Source organism: Micropterus dolomieu, linkage group LG08 (genome assembly GCF_021292245.1).
Source record: "Micropterus dolomieu isolate WLL.071019.BEF.003 ecotype Adirondacks linkage group LG08, ASM2129224v1, whole genome shotgun sequence".
NCBI lineage: Eukaryota > Metazoa > Chordata > Actinopteri > Centrarchiformes > Centrarchidae > Micropterus > Micropterus dolomieu.
In genome coordinates, this window is record NC_060157.1 from 13871791 (window position 1) to 13886719 (window position 14929).

General features: G+C 41.6%; 2 protein-coding genes across 12 annotated transcripts in view; one reads left to right on the forward strand and one right to left on the reverse strand.

The window, feature by feature from the left end:
• The window catches only part of LOC123975559 (amphoterin-induced protein 3-like), a 104815-nt gene that overhangs the window by 5261 nt on the left and 84625 nt on the right, over positions 1–14929 (forward strand). The gene's annotated exons all lie outside the window — the stretch shown is intronic.
• LOC123975558 (metabotropic glutamate receptor 7-like) overlaps positions 4548–14929 on the reverse strand; it is a 100950-nt gene continuing 90568 nt past the window's right edge. Inside the window, exons 9-11 of one of the 2 annotated variants that reach the window (XM_046057128.1) lie at positions 8406–8658; positions 5359–5381; positions 4548–5282 (exon numbers count right to left, since the gene is read on the reverse strand). In XM_046057128.1, coding sequence (XP_045913084.1) covers positions 5268–5282; positions 5359–5381; positions 8406–8658 — 291 coding nt within the window. In that variant the 3' untranslated portion in view covers positions 4548–5267. The remainder of the gene's footprint in view (positions 5283–5358; positions 5382–8405; positions 8659–14929) is intronic. The other variant, XM_046057129.1, reaches the window with a different exon arrangement.

Genomic DNA, 14929 nt, shown 5'->3' on the forward strand with positions numbered 1-14929 from the left:
CCCCCCCCGCTCTGTAATATCATGTTAAACCAACCTCACAGCTGAATCAACATGTTGTTTTTGGATCTAAATTATACCCAATGCAGCAGCAGGAGCACTGCCACTTTATGCTCAATACAGCATATTCCTCTCAGTAATCTGGGTTTAGCTGGAAATTCCTTTCCCTCTATCATTACATGCAGCCCAGACAACACACGACATCTCCAAATAAAACATGAGGGCTGCTCAGTATGTGGTGGCTGTACACCATTTCTACCTTTTTACAGGCATTGTGTGATCTGCCAGTCTCATGTTAGCACAGGATGTTTGTGCAGAGCTTTGGTCTGTGCATCCTGTGTGCTCCCCGCTGGCCTGATGACCAGATGGGTCAGTGACTGTGTAGCCGGGGCTAAGCGGGCCCCTTCTGTTCTCTGTGAGGGTCCACTCATGGGATCCAAACCCCAGAGACCAGAATTATAGAAAGCTGGATCACAAGGTAGATGGATTGCAAGCTGAGCTGAGACATTGATTTTGCACACATCCATGTGCGTTCAGTGCACATACAAACCCAACACAGGTACATTGAGGAATATACACTGCCTCTTGCGTGTTACATTTTACGCTCTTCTAGAGGAGGCAGATCTGTCAGAGGGCATAATGTTTTACCGATTAACAGAGAAATTAACAAAGGAAAATGTGATTTTATTTAATAAGCCAGAAGCAGACCTGATCCTTTATCATTTCAGACATGCTGTTCAGGAGGGTTACATTACTGAAGTGAGATTATTCTTGCCATGTCATGTGGAAATTTAGTCAAGTCATCTTCAACTGTTATTGCAGTCCATTAACTCCATTGTGAAGATACATAATTAATGCAGCCTTTGGGTAGAGTTTAATCAAATGGAGAGGGCTCCACACTCCACTGCCAACTGAAAAATGAGACACACTATCTTCCGCGATGTAGTTTGTATGGTAAAACTATAATTCACACTTTGAATTGATTTATAATCATTTGACTGCACACTTCCTGCACAATGCCCAAAGCAAAAACTTGCAGCTTTTAAGCTCTTAAAAGTGGATTCATGTGAAGGATTTATGTGCCTGAATTAGGATCAGTTTTAAAGGCATAACACCAGACAGATGTTCCTGCTAATCTACACCCAAACAAGCAAACAAGTGTGGTAAGTAAGTTATTCTCTGTACCTTTTGGGTTTCCACTTTCATTTCATCTTTGTTTGATGGGGATTCCTATCACTCTCCCTTTTCTATTCATTTCCATTTCAGCATTTTGTTTCTCTTTAGGCATTTACTTTTCTTTGAAATAACAGTCATCTGTGTGGGATGTGGAAATGCATTGTTTATGCCATGCACCTTAAAATCAAGGGCTTAGCTCTCTAGTTAAATTTCACAGCCAGACAGCACTCATCTCTGTCAACTCCTGTTCAAGCCACAGATGATCTTCCTTGGTTTAAACGCTGCTGGCTTTTGTTTGTGCCATGAACCTGAGCTGGGGTTCGATGTTAGAAATGTGCCACTTTATTTTACCCAAGCATCTAAAAGTGAGTTGCATTTCTTATGCAGCCAAAGCGTAACAAATATGCAGCATATTCACGGGATGTATGCCAGCTCTTGGTACTTCTTTTCTCCATGAATGCATTTTTCTGACAGGGGAAATTGTGGGAAAGCGGCAGATTAGTGCACCTACTCAGCTGCAAACTCTGAAGAGCATTCATCTCACTCAGCTGTCTTAATAACACAGCAGTCAATTAAATCTATGAAGTCAGATATGTAATTTTCGAATAATCATTATCTGCAGGAAAGATGGAATTAGAAGTTTGGATATCGAAGAGATGGGGTGGGGGGAGACTGAGAGGGAGAGAGCAAGAGAGGCATTACAGTCGTTACAGTAGAGGCAACACATACTGAATCCCCCGGTCCTACATGAATGAAGATAAAGGAGGTGACTGAGCTAATTGTATACTGTCAGAATCCATATCTCGAACGATTGTCAAATGGGCAAATTTCAAATGTATTCTCTCCACCCACCAAACTCCCTTCCAGTAAAACTGGTGTGTGTGTGTGAGAGAGAGAGAGTGAGAGAGACCACAAGACGCTAATGTGATGAGAATGATGCCTGGTCTCTTCCGCTGATTAAAAATGCAATAACGCTGAGACACACACACACACACACACAGATATGAAATGGCACCCACTGACCCCAGACCAATTTATTGGCTTAGAAAAAAAGGCCCTGTATGTTTTTCTTGGATCGCTCATAGGAAAACAAACAGCATTTCAGCTGCGCAGTTCATCAAATTTACTCGTGATCTCCCTTTAGCTGATAATTAGTGCCTATGAGGAGATGTGGATGTTATGATTCATGTCTAACCAATGGCGATCTTACTGTACCACTAATTATAAAATCTTAGTGTCACTGTGTGCTGGTAACAACAACTGGCCTGATTTCTTGAGAACAGAGAATATACAGAGGAAGAAGAAAGATGCTGGTAAACAAAAAGCATCAAAAGGAGGTTACAAGTGCAAGATGCAGAAGGGGGGGTGGTGAACAGTGTCTTTATCCACCCCATGTTATAGCAGGCCCCAGTTGGTCACTGATGGGAAGCAGATAAGGTTTCACTCTGGCTGGAGTTGGATAATTGGACATTTATGGAGAGATAGGAGAGCCCAGGGCCCAGGAGCCATGAAACAGAGCTAATCTAGACCCTGCATCAGTAAATTGTCTGTGAAAGAGCGCATCAGGAGTTCTGACAAGATAAGGAAGGCTTTCTTCAAAGGCAGAGCTGGACCAAAGTGTCATGAAAACTCAGATAGAAGAAAGCATGAGCCTTTGGTGCTGAGACTTCTACATGTCGCATGAGGCGCACACTGAAAAGTCCATTTCATGTAATTGAAATTGAGGACAGCTTTGACAACTTTGTAACTTGACAGCTCTTGGCAAGCCTTAAGAATCTATCAAATCTATTGTTCATCTCTTGTTCAAATGTTCCACGTATAATAACCTCCGACTGACATTCCTCGGAGTTTGAAACATTTAAGTCCTCCTGTTGGATTGTGCCTTGCTCTAAGTCCACCATGATTAGTTCCCCCTTTGATGTTTTCCCCACTTGATTCTCACTGGAAACTGCTGCCTACAGAACAGGTGCATACTGAGCAGGTGGGCCCTTACATAGGAGCCTTGAGAGTTTGGAGCTGGAATAAACCATACCTCACGCTATTTTAGGTAGGTAAAACCCATTCCGTAGCATGCCATGTTTCGATTTTGAAATTTTTTCTGCAAATCAAAGATGGCACCTCTCAAAGTTTTTGCTTTACATCAAGATCCAAAATGCTATTGCCTGAACTGTTTCGTATTTCTTTTGTTTTTGCTGAGCTGCAAATCTAAATTCTGTTCAGCCCCTACTGATTACTTGCACGCAGACACTGACACAGGCAATTAATTTGGTGGGGGAGAGGCTAGTCTTAATTGGGCATAAGTGGGATTTTTCTTGGCTGTAGGCAACAGATAATGACAGACTGTGTGTATGAGAAGTAAAGACCATCTGGTCCCACAGGAGCTGAGAGAGATGCCAGACAAATGGAAAGAGAAGCAACTGAAAACCTGTGTGGATAAGGATCTCATTCCCTCTCTTTTTCCCTGCTTCTCTCTCCGTGTCTCACACACACTCACAAAAAAAAAAAAACACGAATCAGCATCTCTTGGTCATATATCATTTGCCCATGTAACAGCCTAGAGGGAGATGCTTACCGGGTGAAGAAACAGAAGTCTCTCATGCGTGGCCTATTCATGTTTTTATATAATAATCAATATTGAAAATAGTAACATTATGCTTGCAGGCAGGCGCGGGAATAAAGAGCGGTTAGCTCGTCGAGGCTCGGCCATCAGCAGGACAAATTGATCTGACATGTTATATTATTCATGTAGGGGATTGGTGATGAGACTTGGAAGGAGCAGCAGCGGGAGAGAAAGAGCGGATGAGACAGAAAGAGCAAAGGGCGAGTAAAGGAGTCAGCTAGTGGACATCCTCTCCACTCGCAGGGTCCCATCTCCTCTGCATGACAGCACTACTCAGTGAGCTCGCTAATATGTCCTGTCATGGGGGTGAGACCGTAAACGAGCACATGACATTTAACATCAGTTTACAGAAACCCTTAAACAGCACAGGGATTAATTGTACTTATTCATACATCAGTTTCAACATGTCACACCCGCTCTCTCTGCGAAACAACAGAACCACTCATACACAGAAATAACTATGATATGCTGTCTGGTTTAATTGTATAAAATATAACAAAATGTTTTATTACATGTTCATAATTTGACAGACATCACAACATACTTGCATGATTGCTCTGATAATAATGCGTCCCACACCATAATTAGGAATAATATAACCAGTACGAAACTATATAAAACAAACATGCTTGCAGATACAGGGAGGGAAGTTGGGGGAGGGGGGGGGTCAATTCAACAACAGATTAAAGCCATATTCTGTCATATTCAGTTCTAGTGAAGGAAACAAACCGCAGAAGGATGCTGAAGCTCATAATCATTTTCAGAATTTATTTCTCTTTTTTTTTGTTGTTTACATCAAATAGAACAGACATACACTGGCACATGCAAAGTGAACACTTTGTGGTGCTTTTCATTACCATCCAAATCCAATTGAACAAAGACTGGATATCTATTTTTGTACTCCAAACATGAAAATACTCTCAAATATTTACAAAAGAAATATACTTACAACGCCCTTCACTCTAACATAATCATCATCTGGGACTGATTTGAGTTGATTTAGTTAAAACAAAAATACTATATGTGGCAGAGCTTGCTGTTCAAGGTAATTAAATCAACTGCAAGGAAAAGAGGCACAGAAGAAAATCACTTATAAACAATACAAAACAGAAATCAGATAATGGGAACCCCAAGAGAATATGGCTTTAATGACATTTCAAAAGAATATATCTTGAAAGAAGATCCACTGTCCTTTTTTGCGGTTGTCCTCGTTCACAGTGGCCCCTCTTAGCAGGCAAGTTGTTCTCTGTCAGAGAGAAGGGCGCCACAACACAAGTTTAAAATCTAGAGTTTGGTTTGTGAGGCCAAACCCAGCCACACTGGCCTACAGCTGTGCTAGTCTCTGTCAGGACTCATGTATCATGTCTGGATGAAGGTTGGAGGCTTTCCACAGTCCTGGAGTGCATAGGTACTGCAGGTGGTGCTGGGATGCCTGCGCTTGCTCGCCTGTCTCTGTCTTTCTTTCTCTGTTCCTCTAGAGCTCCCTTCCCTTTTCAACCACAGATAAAAAGGACAAACATCATTCATTTTCAAGCAGATCAGATCCTGAGGTTGTTGTAACTCACATATGTTTTCTTGGTTGCTTGACCTGAGAACAGAGTAAAAAAAGGATTAAGATTTACTTTGAGCACTGCTAAGACAAAACAAAAAAAGAGAGGGGGAAAAGAAGCATCTTGAAGAAGCAAATAAACATCATCCGCTTTTGTAAACTATCCCTCCTGTGCCATGCATTCTTATCCCCAGCTGTGTGCAATCAGTAGCAATATTTTCTGGCCTAGTGTATCATTTCATCTCCCAGTGCCCCCATGCAAAGCCTTAGTTTCTATTTTCAGATGTTAACTAGTCATAAAAAAAAAATAAAAAAAACACACAAACACCACACAAGTGAGCACCGAACAAATGCTAGGGCACGCAATGTGATCCCAGTCTGGATTGCCATGGAAACATATCAGAGTGTGGCTGAGTGCCTAGGTGCTGTGTTTGTGTCCTCCTGTATCATCTATCGTTGTGAGAGTTAATTTGGGTTTCAGAGTGAAGGCATTTTTTTTTTGTAATCTGAGGTCGTTATGACTTTTGTAAAAAGGCTCTTTTAGGGTAAAAACTAAGTCTGGAGTTAGGGGTAGTTTTTGGATTAGGTTGATTTTAGGGAAGTCGTCGATGTTGTGGTGGGTAAAAATCGGGATGAGGAAATACGTCGGCCAACATCAAGTACAACCATGTGTGTATCTGCACACGTGTTGACCCGTCTGCACGGGGGGAGAAGGTCAATGTCCATTTACTTAATCGCAGACATTGCTATTAAATTCTCCTTCTACTGCTTTAATGTTGCCATGGCGACCAACTCCCATCGGCTATGCAATTAAAGTCACACCATTTCTTTACAGCTGCATTTTGTAGTCTTGGCCGGCAAGTGGGATGAATAAAACATTAGTAAATGTACGACAGATTCTTGCTGTTAACCATAAACAGTCTTCAGAAAGATCAGTCTTTTTTTTTGTTGCTAAATGCTGTGAGTGTGTGTTTACTTGTCTGGGATTGAGACATCTACCTACGCTATCATCTTCATTTTTTATATCAATGGCTGATTAATCACATCATCCATTTTTTTAAAAATAATTTTTGTTGGTTCTATTTTCTTTCCACAGTTCTCATTGGTTATGAAATTAAATTGAACTGAAAAGCATTAAGTTGTCCACACATGCCTGTTTTGGTTGATTTATATTGGGGAAAAAACAGTACAGGACAGTGAATCATTTCAACATCTATGATTCGCAGAGTAAATCCTCCTGTCTTTTAGAGGTGTAGTCATGAAGATCTGACACCATATCAATACCAACGCAAATTTGCAGAATGCTAATGCTCTTAATCCTATAAATCACTCCGAAGCATCTCACATAGGGCTGATGGGCCCTGAAAGGGAGGTATTTGGCACTCTGATGGTTACCGGAATTGACGGACAGTCTCCTGGGATGGTCGAGGCACAGTTCAGGTTTCGGGGCGGTCATGCACATAAATTTGCCATTAATAAATGTCACTTCTTCTGAGGCTAAAAAAGAAGGGCAAGAGGAGGAGAGAGTGTGCAGGGAGGGGAGACGAGGCAAGAAGACACTCGTGTAGGAGAGACAGAAGGTGAGAGACACAGAGTGCAGATGACACTGCGCACTTTTGGGAGGGCCTTCCAGAGACCGCTTGCCTAGCTTAGGGACTATTGATGTGCTGCTGCGACAGATGTTAGGGTTCTCAATGCAGAGTATTTGCTCATTGAGCCACATGTGTGACTGGCAAGGATATGTTCCTCATCCCCTGATACACACAGCTCTCTGACTTGTATGTGCGTAACCCACACATTCAGTCACTCACAGATATGCGCATTGAGAACTGCACGCACAGATGCACACTCACTGTTGTACGCCATGCACACAAACACAAGCTTGTTCGGCTTATGACAGATGAGTGTGACAACTGTTAGGTTGTTTGGAGAAATTGCCAGAAAAAATGTGTCATCTCACAGGCGTAATTCAAAGAGGGGTTGAGGGGCTGGTGCACCTGTGGGTGCCATGATCGCTCTATGTGATTAGAAGCGTTGCAAGAGAGGAGGCCTTTGGAGCCTGTGATGTGTGATTTGCATGAGCTGTCAATCATCTCTGTCTACATCCTGACAACTAGAGAAGAGCAAAGAGCTTCCATGGCAACATTAGTCTAAAATCTAGTTTGCCGTTTTCTTCTTTTAAACCCTTTCAGGTGTTGGTGTTTCTCACTCAAAACAAACACTCTATCACCTAACTGTGAAGTATGTAGGCTTCCCCACTCACGCACTAATACCCAGTATTATCTTTGCTAACAGGATCACGCTTACTGTTTCAGATGAAGGGTGGTATGAGTAACACACAGCTACAGAGACAGATTATCTTCCATTCCCGGCAACAAAGCCCTGCTTCTTCCAATCTCTCCACAGAGCAAGTCCCCATCTTCTTTATTGCTCACCGCCGTGCTCTTGGGCTAAAGGTCTAACCATTTATCAAGAAACGAGATAACTGGGTCCATTCTATAGGACATTATACATACTTTTTACCCAAGTAGCCACCCAATTAAATTGCTGGAATGGGACCTTCTAGTACAAGAAAGGAAATATGAGAAAGATATGAGAAAGAATAGAAAGACATCTCATTCACCCTTCTTGGAAAAGATTTAAAACCAATTGAAATCTCCATAGCATAGATATATATAGTATGAAGAAATGAACTGCTGGGTCTTTGTGGCCCTGATCTCTGTAAAAACTTTATTAACTCACTGTAGACTAAATGGGCTGGTGTGGATAGCTCAGTGTGCCTACTGTAACTCATTAATACTTGTGTGCGTGATGCTGGTTTTAAAAGATTTTAATAGGTTTAATAGATTTATAGATAGATTTAATAGATAAATGTGTGAACAAACAGAAAGCTGTCATGTTGTGTTTTACAAATTACTAACCATTTCATTCTGTTTTTTAAAGTAGTAAATTACACATTCTCATTTTACGTGACATATGGTCTAAACGTAAATGGTTGGTTCATGTTGCATATATACAGTATGTGGCTCTGAGATTTTGTTATTCTCTCACTGGGTTACTTACTCATGGGGTCAGCAGAGGCGTTCTCACACAGCTCAGTTTTAGCCTCTCCGTTGGGCCTCTCGTTGGGCTTCTGGGACAGACGTGATGACATTGTGGCAGCTGTGACCACGGCCTTGAAGCTACGCTTCCTCTTTTGTACGTTCATCTCAGGGTGGAAGATAATGATGTACACCTTGGGCATGTAGAGCATGCCCAGTGCTACTGAGGCACTAAGGTTCATGGAGATGGTCAGGGTAGTTGTCTGAATGTACAGCTGGAAAGAAGCACACACAAGTACAAAGTGATAATACGGACTGGCATAGCGGCAAACATAATATGAATGGACAATCCCTTTCTATGCGGCATTTAAACCCTTATCAAGAAAAATGAGAGACAAGACAGCTATGATGGTTAAACATCTGTGGCCCATTACAGAACAGTCACACTGTTGAGCACAGCGATAAGACAAAACCTAATAATAACCATTGCCTCATACAAAATAAGAGCGTACAGTGAAAAAAGTTCATTGGTCGTTGTCCTTTTATCTATCCTGGTATGTGAAGAAATCTCCTGACAAAAGGGACCTACAGCGTTAAAATATGCTTGTTTTATATACTAATAAAATACAAAACCTCCCTATAAAACCCTATAACACCATTCAATGATAAAATTATTTTTTTGATAATCTAACATTATTATTATATATCAGATAGATGTTCTGAATATGTGCATTGTGGAGCTGTGGGGAAAGGAGCAGCCATGCGTACGATAACATAATCCAGCATTTATTAAATCCTGACCTGCAGCTACTCAGTCAAGTCAAAGACGGCTCAATGACGCGTATTAATGACAATAGCAGAAGCATCACCACGACTTAATCAAAACGTCCTCACAAGGCTTCCTTTCTGCTAGTCTGTCCACCCGGACCGTTCACTAGACTAATACTTTTACACTGTTGGGTAAAGATTCTGTCCGTGACACACTGCAGTCACTTTCCATTCATATCAGAGGTTTTAGCTCACCACTCAAGCATTTATTAGAGCCATGTTTCCCCAAACATAGGGTCGGGACCCAAAATGGGTCGCAGGCCCATTTTTAGTGGGTCGCCAATTTGAGTAAAATTCATAACAATATGTAAATGAGCATTCTTTTTTGCTACACTTGTGTTACGACCCAGCTCGTTAAGGTAAGGCAGTAACATAAATGGGGGCTCGTCCGGGATTTAAATGAAAATTGTATATTTGGTAATTGTAAATTGATACTGGAATCTGGACTGTCAAAGTTGAATTGATTGAGAGTTTGCTGAGCTCCTTTTTACTAGTAGGTAAGGGAGCTCATTAGTGAATACAGCTGTCTGCTTCAGTGAGTTCTGCTGGTTACTGAGCACCATGGCAGAAAAATTTAGTTTAGAGAAATTTGTAGCACAGCCTACCATTGAACAAATACACAGGTGTAGAAAGGATGATTTAGTGGAGATAGCGACTCACTTCAATATTCCCGTTATCAGGTCCATGCTTAAAAAAGAATTAGAGAACAGGTGATTGGTGGATTGGAGGAACAAGGTGTGATTAGTGTGACAGAGTAGTTGGAGTCTGTGTCTCATCCCAGTTCCTCAGCAGAAACAAAAGATGGTCTTGTCCAAAGAACAAAAGGAGGTCAGCACCTATATGCTTTACAATAATGCAAAGTAAACAAACAAGCAATGCTCAAACAAAAGAGCACCCAACACTTGGTGCACCATCACACTATGTGATTTACAAAGGGGTCAAACTGACTGAAGCCACTTAGACAGGCAACAGACAGAAACAGGAAATACAAACACTCTAGATATTCACTACCTAACAAAGGTACGCAACCAACAGCAAGGTGAACTGATCACTGGCTCAGTCGCCCTGAACTGTGGACACACAAACTATTTGTAGTCCAGCTGGTGTTGATTGGAGAGTCTGGTTGGCAGGGTCAGTCGAGTCACAGCCACACCAATCACAGACGCCAGAGAACAGCAACCAGGAAGTAGGCGGTCCCAGCTCCAGAGGAACCAATCCTCGACAAATCACAGCTGGGATTTACATGACAGCCAGAAGCACTCAGGAACACAATTACTTTAAGGCAGCCAGTGGCGGCTGTAACACTTGTCTGTTCAGCAGTGAGGTTTTCTCCCTCCTTTTCCTGACCTGATCTTCTGTCCACATTCATACAGAATTTTTAGTCTGTGATCTGTCATTGTTGATACTATGATGTCTTAACTAAAGTACAAGGATGAGTTCATTAGTGTTGGCTTCACCTAAGGATGAACGATTTGGGGAAAAAAATCGAATTGCGATTATTCTGCCAGATATTGCGATTACGATTCGATTTGCGATTATTTTTAAGAAAAAGTTCAGATAAAGTTCAAAATTCACTACCAGTCTATTTTTAACAGAAGCAGCTTCAAGCAGCACAAAGCAGATGAACTGGGCAGGAAGTCAGACACAGAATGTCATAGAGAATCCGCTCGATTTTAAAAATAAAACACCTTGCACAGACTCCCGATTTAACAACATAGCCTACCTAATCATGATAGGAGCACAAAAATCAAGGACAGCTGAACAAATTATAAAAAAAATCTGAACAAATCAGCAAAATCAGGCAGGCAAAATGCTCTTATTCTGAAATGCTCCATGTGGGATATGTATAGCCTGCGGAGAGCGGCACAAAACTGATTCACAGAGAGTTGTAGTTGAAGCACCCAAAATGACAAATTAACAACACGTGAAAAACGTAGGGCAGAAATAAACGCTCTGCTGCTGAAACACTTCAGTGTGAGTTGACAGACAAAACCGTGGGACAGCCACGATCGTTTGTTCTTATAAAATGTACACGCCCTGTGCCTTCTCAGATTGGTGGGTATGACCGTAACAGGAGGCGCATGACGCTTGTGATTGGTTAGCAAGTCTGTCACACAAGGATGACAATGGACTGAATCTGTAACTGCATGACTGTTTAAAACGGGTCAGATGCGCTATATAATTAATCGACATTTTAATCGCAATTTTGATTTGAAAACGAATAATCGATCAGCCCTAGCTTCACCAAAGCAATTCAAAATGGAGAGGAGATGCTTCAATGTGTAATATGTGGAAAAGTGCTTAGTAATGAGGGTTTTAAAATGAATAAATTCGACAGGTATCTCCAAACAGATGTGTGTTTAGATGTGTTGATTTAATATGGCACAACATACCGAATCTGGCTTTCCGACTCTGGCATACTGGATAAACCAATTCAGAAACAGACTAAATGCTCAGCATGACATCAGAATGGCACTTTCAAAAACTGTGCCCAGATTAAAGATCACTGGTGAGATTGGTGATGATGGGAGGGGATAAGAAAATGGGAGTAGAGAAAAGGGTGAGACACACTAAGGGGAATAGGCCATTGTTGTTTTTGTTAACTTTAATAAGAAAATGAAAATTTTATATACATGGTTTATTTTGCCCTTTATCCATAGTTTGTAAATGTAGATTTGTATTTTAGTAAATTTGTGTCCCAGGGAAACACCAGATTTCTCTTTTGGGTCTGAAAAAGTTTGGGAACCAGTGCATTAGAGCAATCTACAGCCTCTGAGCTACTTCTTCCTCCACTAACAATGCGTGTAGCCAGGCGCATTTTAATGTAAATTCCTCCTAGTTCAATAAGAGACTAAGCATGGACTGCAACTGCAGCGCAGCCTGTGAGAGGCTCTCACTGCGTTAAGTGGTAAAACCATTCATAAGATTCCTATTCATGTGAGCCTTACACAGGTACATTATCTTAAATGCTTTCTCTGTGACATTCCTTTTCAGAGGTTACATAACACCTTTCATATTGTCATGTTGTAATTGCGAGCTTACATAACCCAGATCACGCTGTCTTTTAGGTTAACACAAATTTTAAATGGCGACTTCATTAAAAGGCAGTGATTTCACTAAGAGGTAGTGAATTTAGCAATTCAGCAGACACACAAGAGCCTCTTGATTCATTTAAGGGTCTTGGAGGAGAAAGAATCACCTCAAGAGGGGACATTATTGTTTCAAGAGCAGATCGCCAAAGCCTCCTCACTAATCTACTGCACTTGAAAGCATCAGATGTCACTTACATATGCTGCCTTCCAGTCAACCAGTGGTGATGTGGACGGGAAGGGTGGGAGGATACAATTGTAAACACAGTAGCCACCACAGCATACCTGCAGAGCAGTGAACTGCTCACTGATTCGGCGAGAGAAAGAAATGTCACCATTTGCATAGAGTTTTTCGTGGTAAACAGCACGACTAATGGTAATTTCTTTCATACTCATTTACATGCCAGTCATGCCTTTGTCTTCCAATCTCCACCAGTCATTCAGATGCCTGATATCATCAACATGCCAATACACTCTCCTTTCATTCCCTATCCCCTCCTGTTTCTCTGTAGAGCAGCATCAGAGGCAGTGATCTGGCTGGCGCACCATGCATTAATAACTGTATGAATATCACAATGCTCTCTGTTCTGTGTCACTCTAAGCCGGGAGAGAACGGAAATGTTGCTCTTGTGTCTGAGCTGTTAATTTGCAATGTTTATGATTAGATATTGGGGCAACCGATCAAAGCATTGCGAGGAGTACACATGACGTCAAATATAATCACAAGAGAATCACCGCCCTTTGCTGTGTTTCCATGTTTGCTAGTTGGTAACCTGTCCGGTATCCATAGCAACACTATAGAGTTTGGTGTGAGCAACTAAACACGGCTGGAATAACGTTTTAATGAGATTCTGATACCTTAGACGCTGCAGTGTTGACCCTATCAGAACTGATTTATTGACCATGCAGGAAAGTTGATGCGGGAGCAGGCGCACAATAAGCATTAGGTGCTTTCTCACACTCATTACACACACACAAACAGGCACACACACAAAAAGAAACATGTTTATATATGTAGGCTTTCGCTCCCTCTAATACCACTACACACACACACACACACGCCAAAGCAAATCCTTTTTCTTACTGTCTCTAATCACCGAAACAGGGTTTCTCATTGTGCCTCTCTATGAGCTTGACCCAAATTCGGAGCCCTTCTCACCCACCGCTCAAATGTTTAGCTTGTCACAGAACATTCATAATTAATTGCTGTTGCTTTAACATAAATAAATACATGAAGTCATTTTCACAACTCGGCAACTCTCTATTTATAGCCGCGGTAATGATTTATTAATGTCCTCATCAGAAATCAAACGGTTGCTTTTGAATTTTACATGTCATCGACAAGCCAAATGCCGACATCCACCAACAACAAACGACATGTCTTCCATTTAGACAAAAAGCTGTTGATGGTAATTCTCATAATTATACCCACCAGGGATACACTTACTGCAAAGGCAATTTAGTTGGGTATGGTTGAGTTCTATAAATGCACACAGCGATAAGGACTTGATTCAGTAAGTGACAATTAGGATGCTCTCTGCCCTGTTTAGAGAATGCCTTTAATAGTGGATCCAGGGGATTTGGAGTCTCCTCTCAACTACCTGGATGCCTCTTGTTGTTTCGGGTGGCCTACTTTCTAGCCTGGCGAATGTCATGAATTACTGTGTCTGGCTTTGTGCTGCAAAGCCCTATTCCATATTGGAGACACCGCTCTCTATGTGGATGGTCTTCCCTTCATTTGGACTCTGCGCAGGAGATCCACATTTCTGGGCTTCGGGATTGGTAGATAAAGAGGTTGTGACACATATAGCCGCTCTGCATGTGTTAGAACAGGCCATTAATAGTTAAATCTATCTGAGGAAGTCCCTATTGATGTTTCCTTGGCAGGATTTGTTGAAATATACACTGTTTACACCAGGCATTTTGGTGATATGTTCGTAGCTCTAATCTGGGCCCATATTTGTCAAGCGTCTAAAAGCTGGAAATCAGTACTGACTGGCCAAAAACTCTAGGGTTGGTCCAAGCTTTAGCACTGGGAGAAAAAGCATATTGTCTATCTTGACTTAGGATATTACTCCTCTCCCGGTCAATATTTTAGGAAAGCTCCAGAGGCGTCCCAGGAGATGCTTTTCAGGCAGAAACAATCTGTGATGATGACAACAAGCCTATTTAAAGATACTGTTTTGACAAAAACAAAGTCATTTTTTCAGACCGACTTTGTGCTGGTATAGAGAACCATACCATGGAGAACCATACCAGCACTGCTGTCTCTGCAGAAACCTTTGTTCTCACAACCTTATGGTTTGTTGAAACAGCGGAAATGCAGCTTTGCAACAGTGATGACCAAGGCAGTAATAAATCAAACTTTGATCACATCTTCATGAGGTGAAATCACTAAGGTAAGGTTCAAGACAAGGTTCCTTAGTTGAGAGTGCAATGCAACTTGACTATGAAAACACTAATGTCCCCCTCAACTCTAATTGTCATGAATCTCAACTTGATTACAACAGGTTAAATCTAATATAGGATCAATACAATAATTGACCCTTCGCTAAGCCACGCCCCCCTTTGTTTCTGTTCCTAAGTCTGACAAACTGTCAGACCAGACAGACTTTTAGCATTGCGCTGC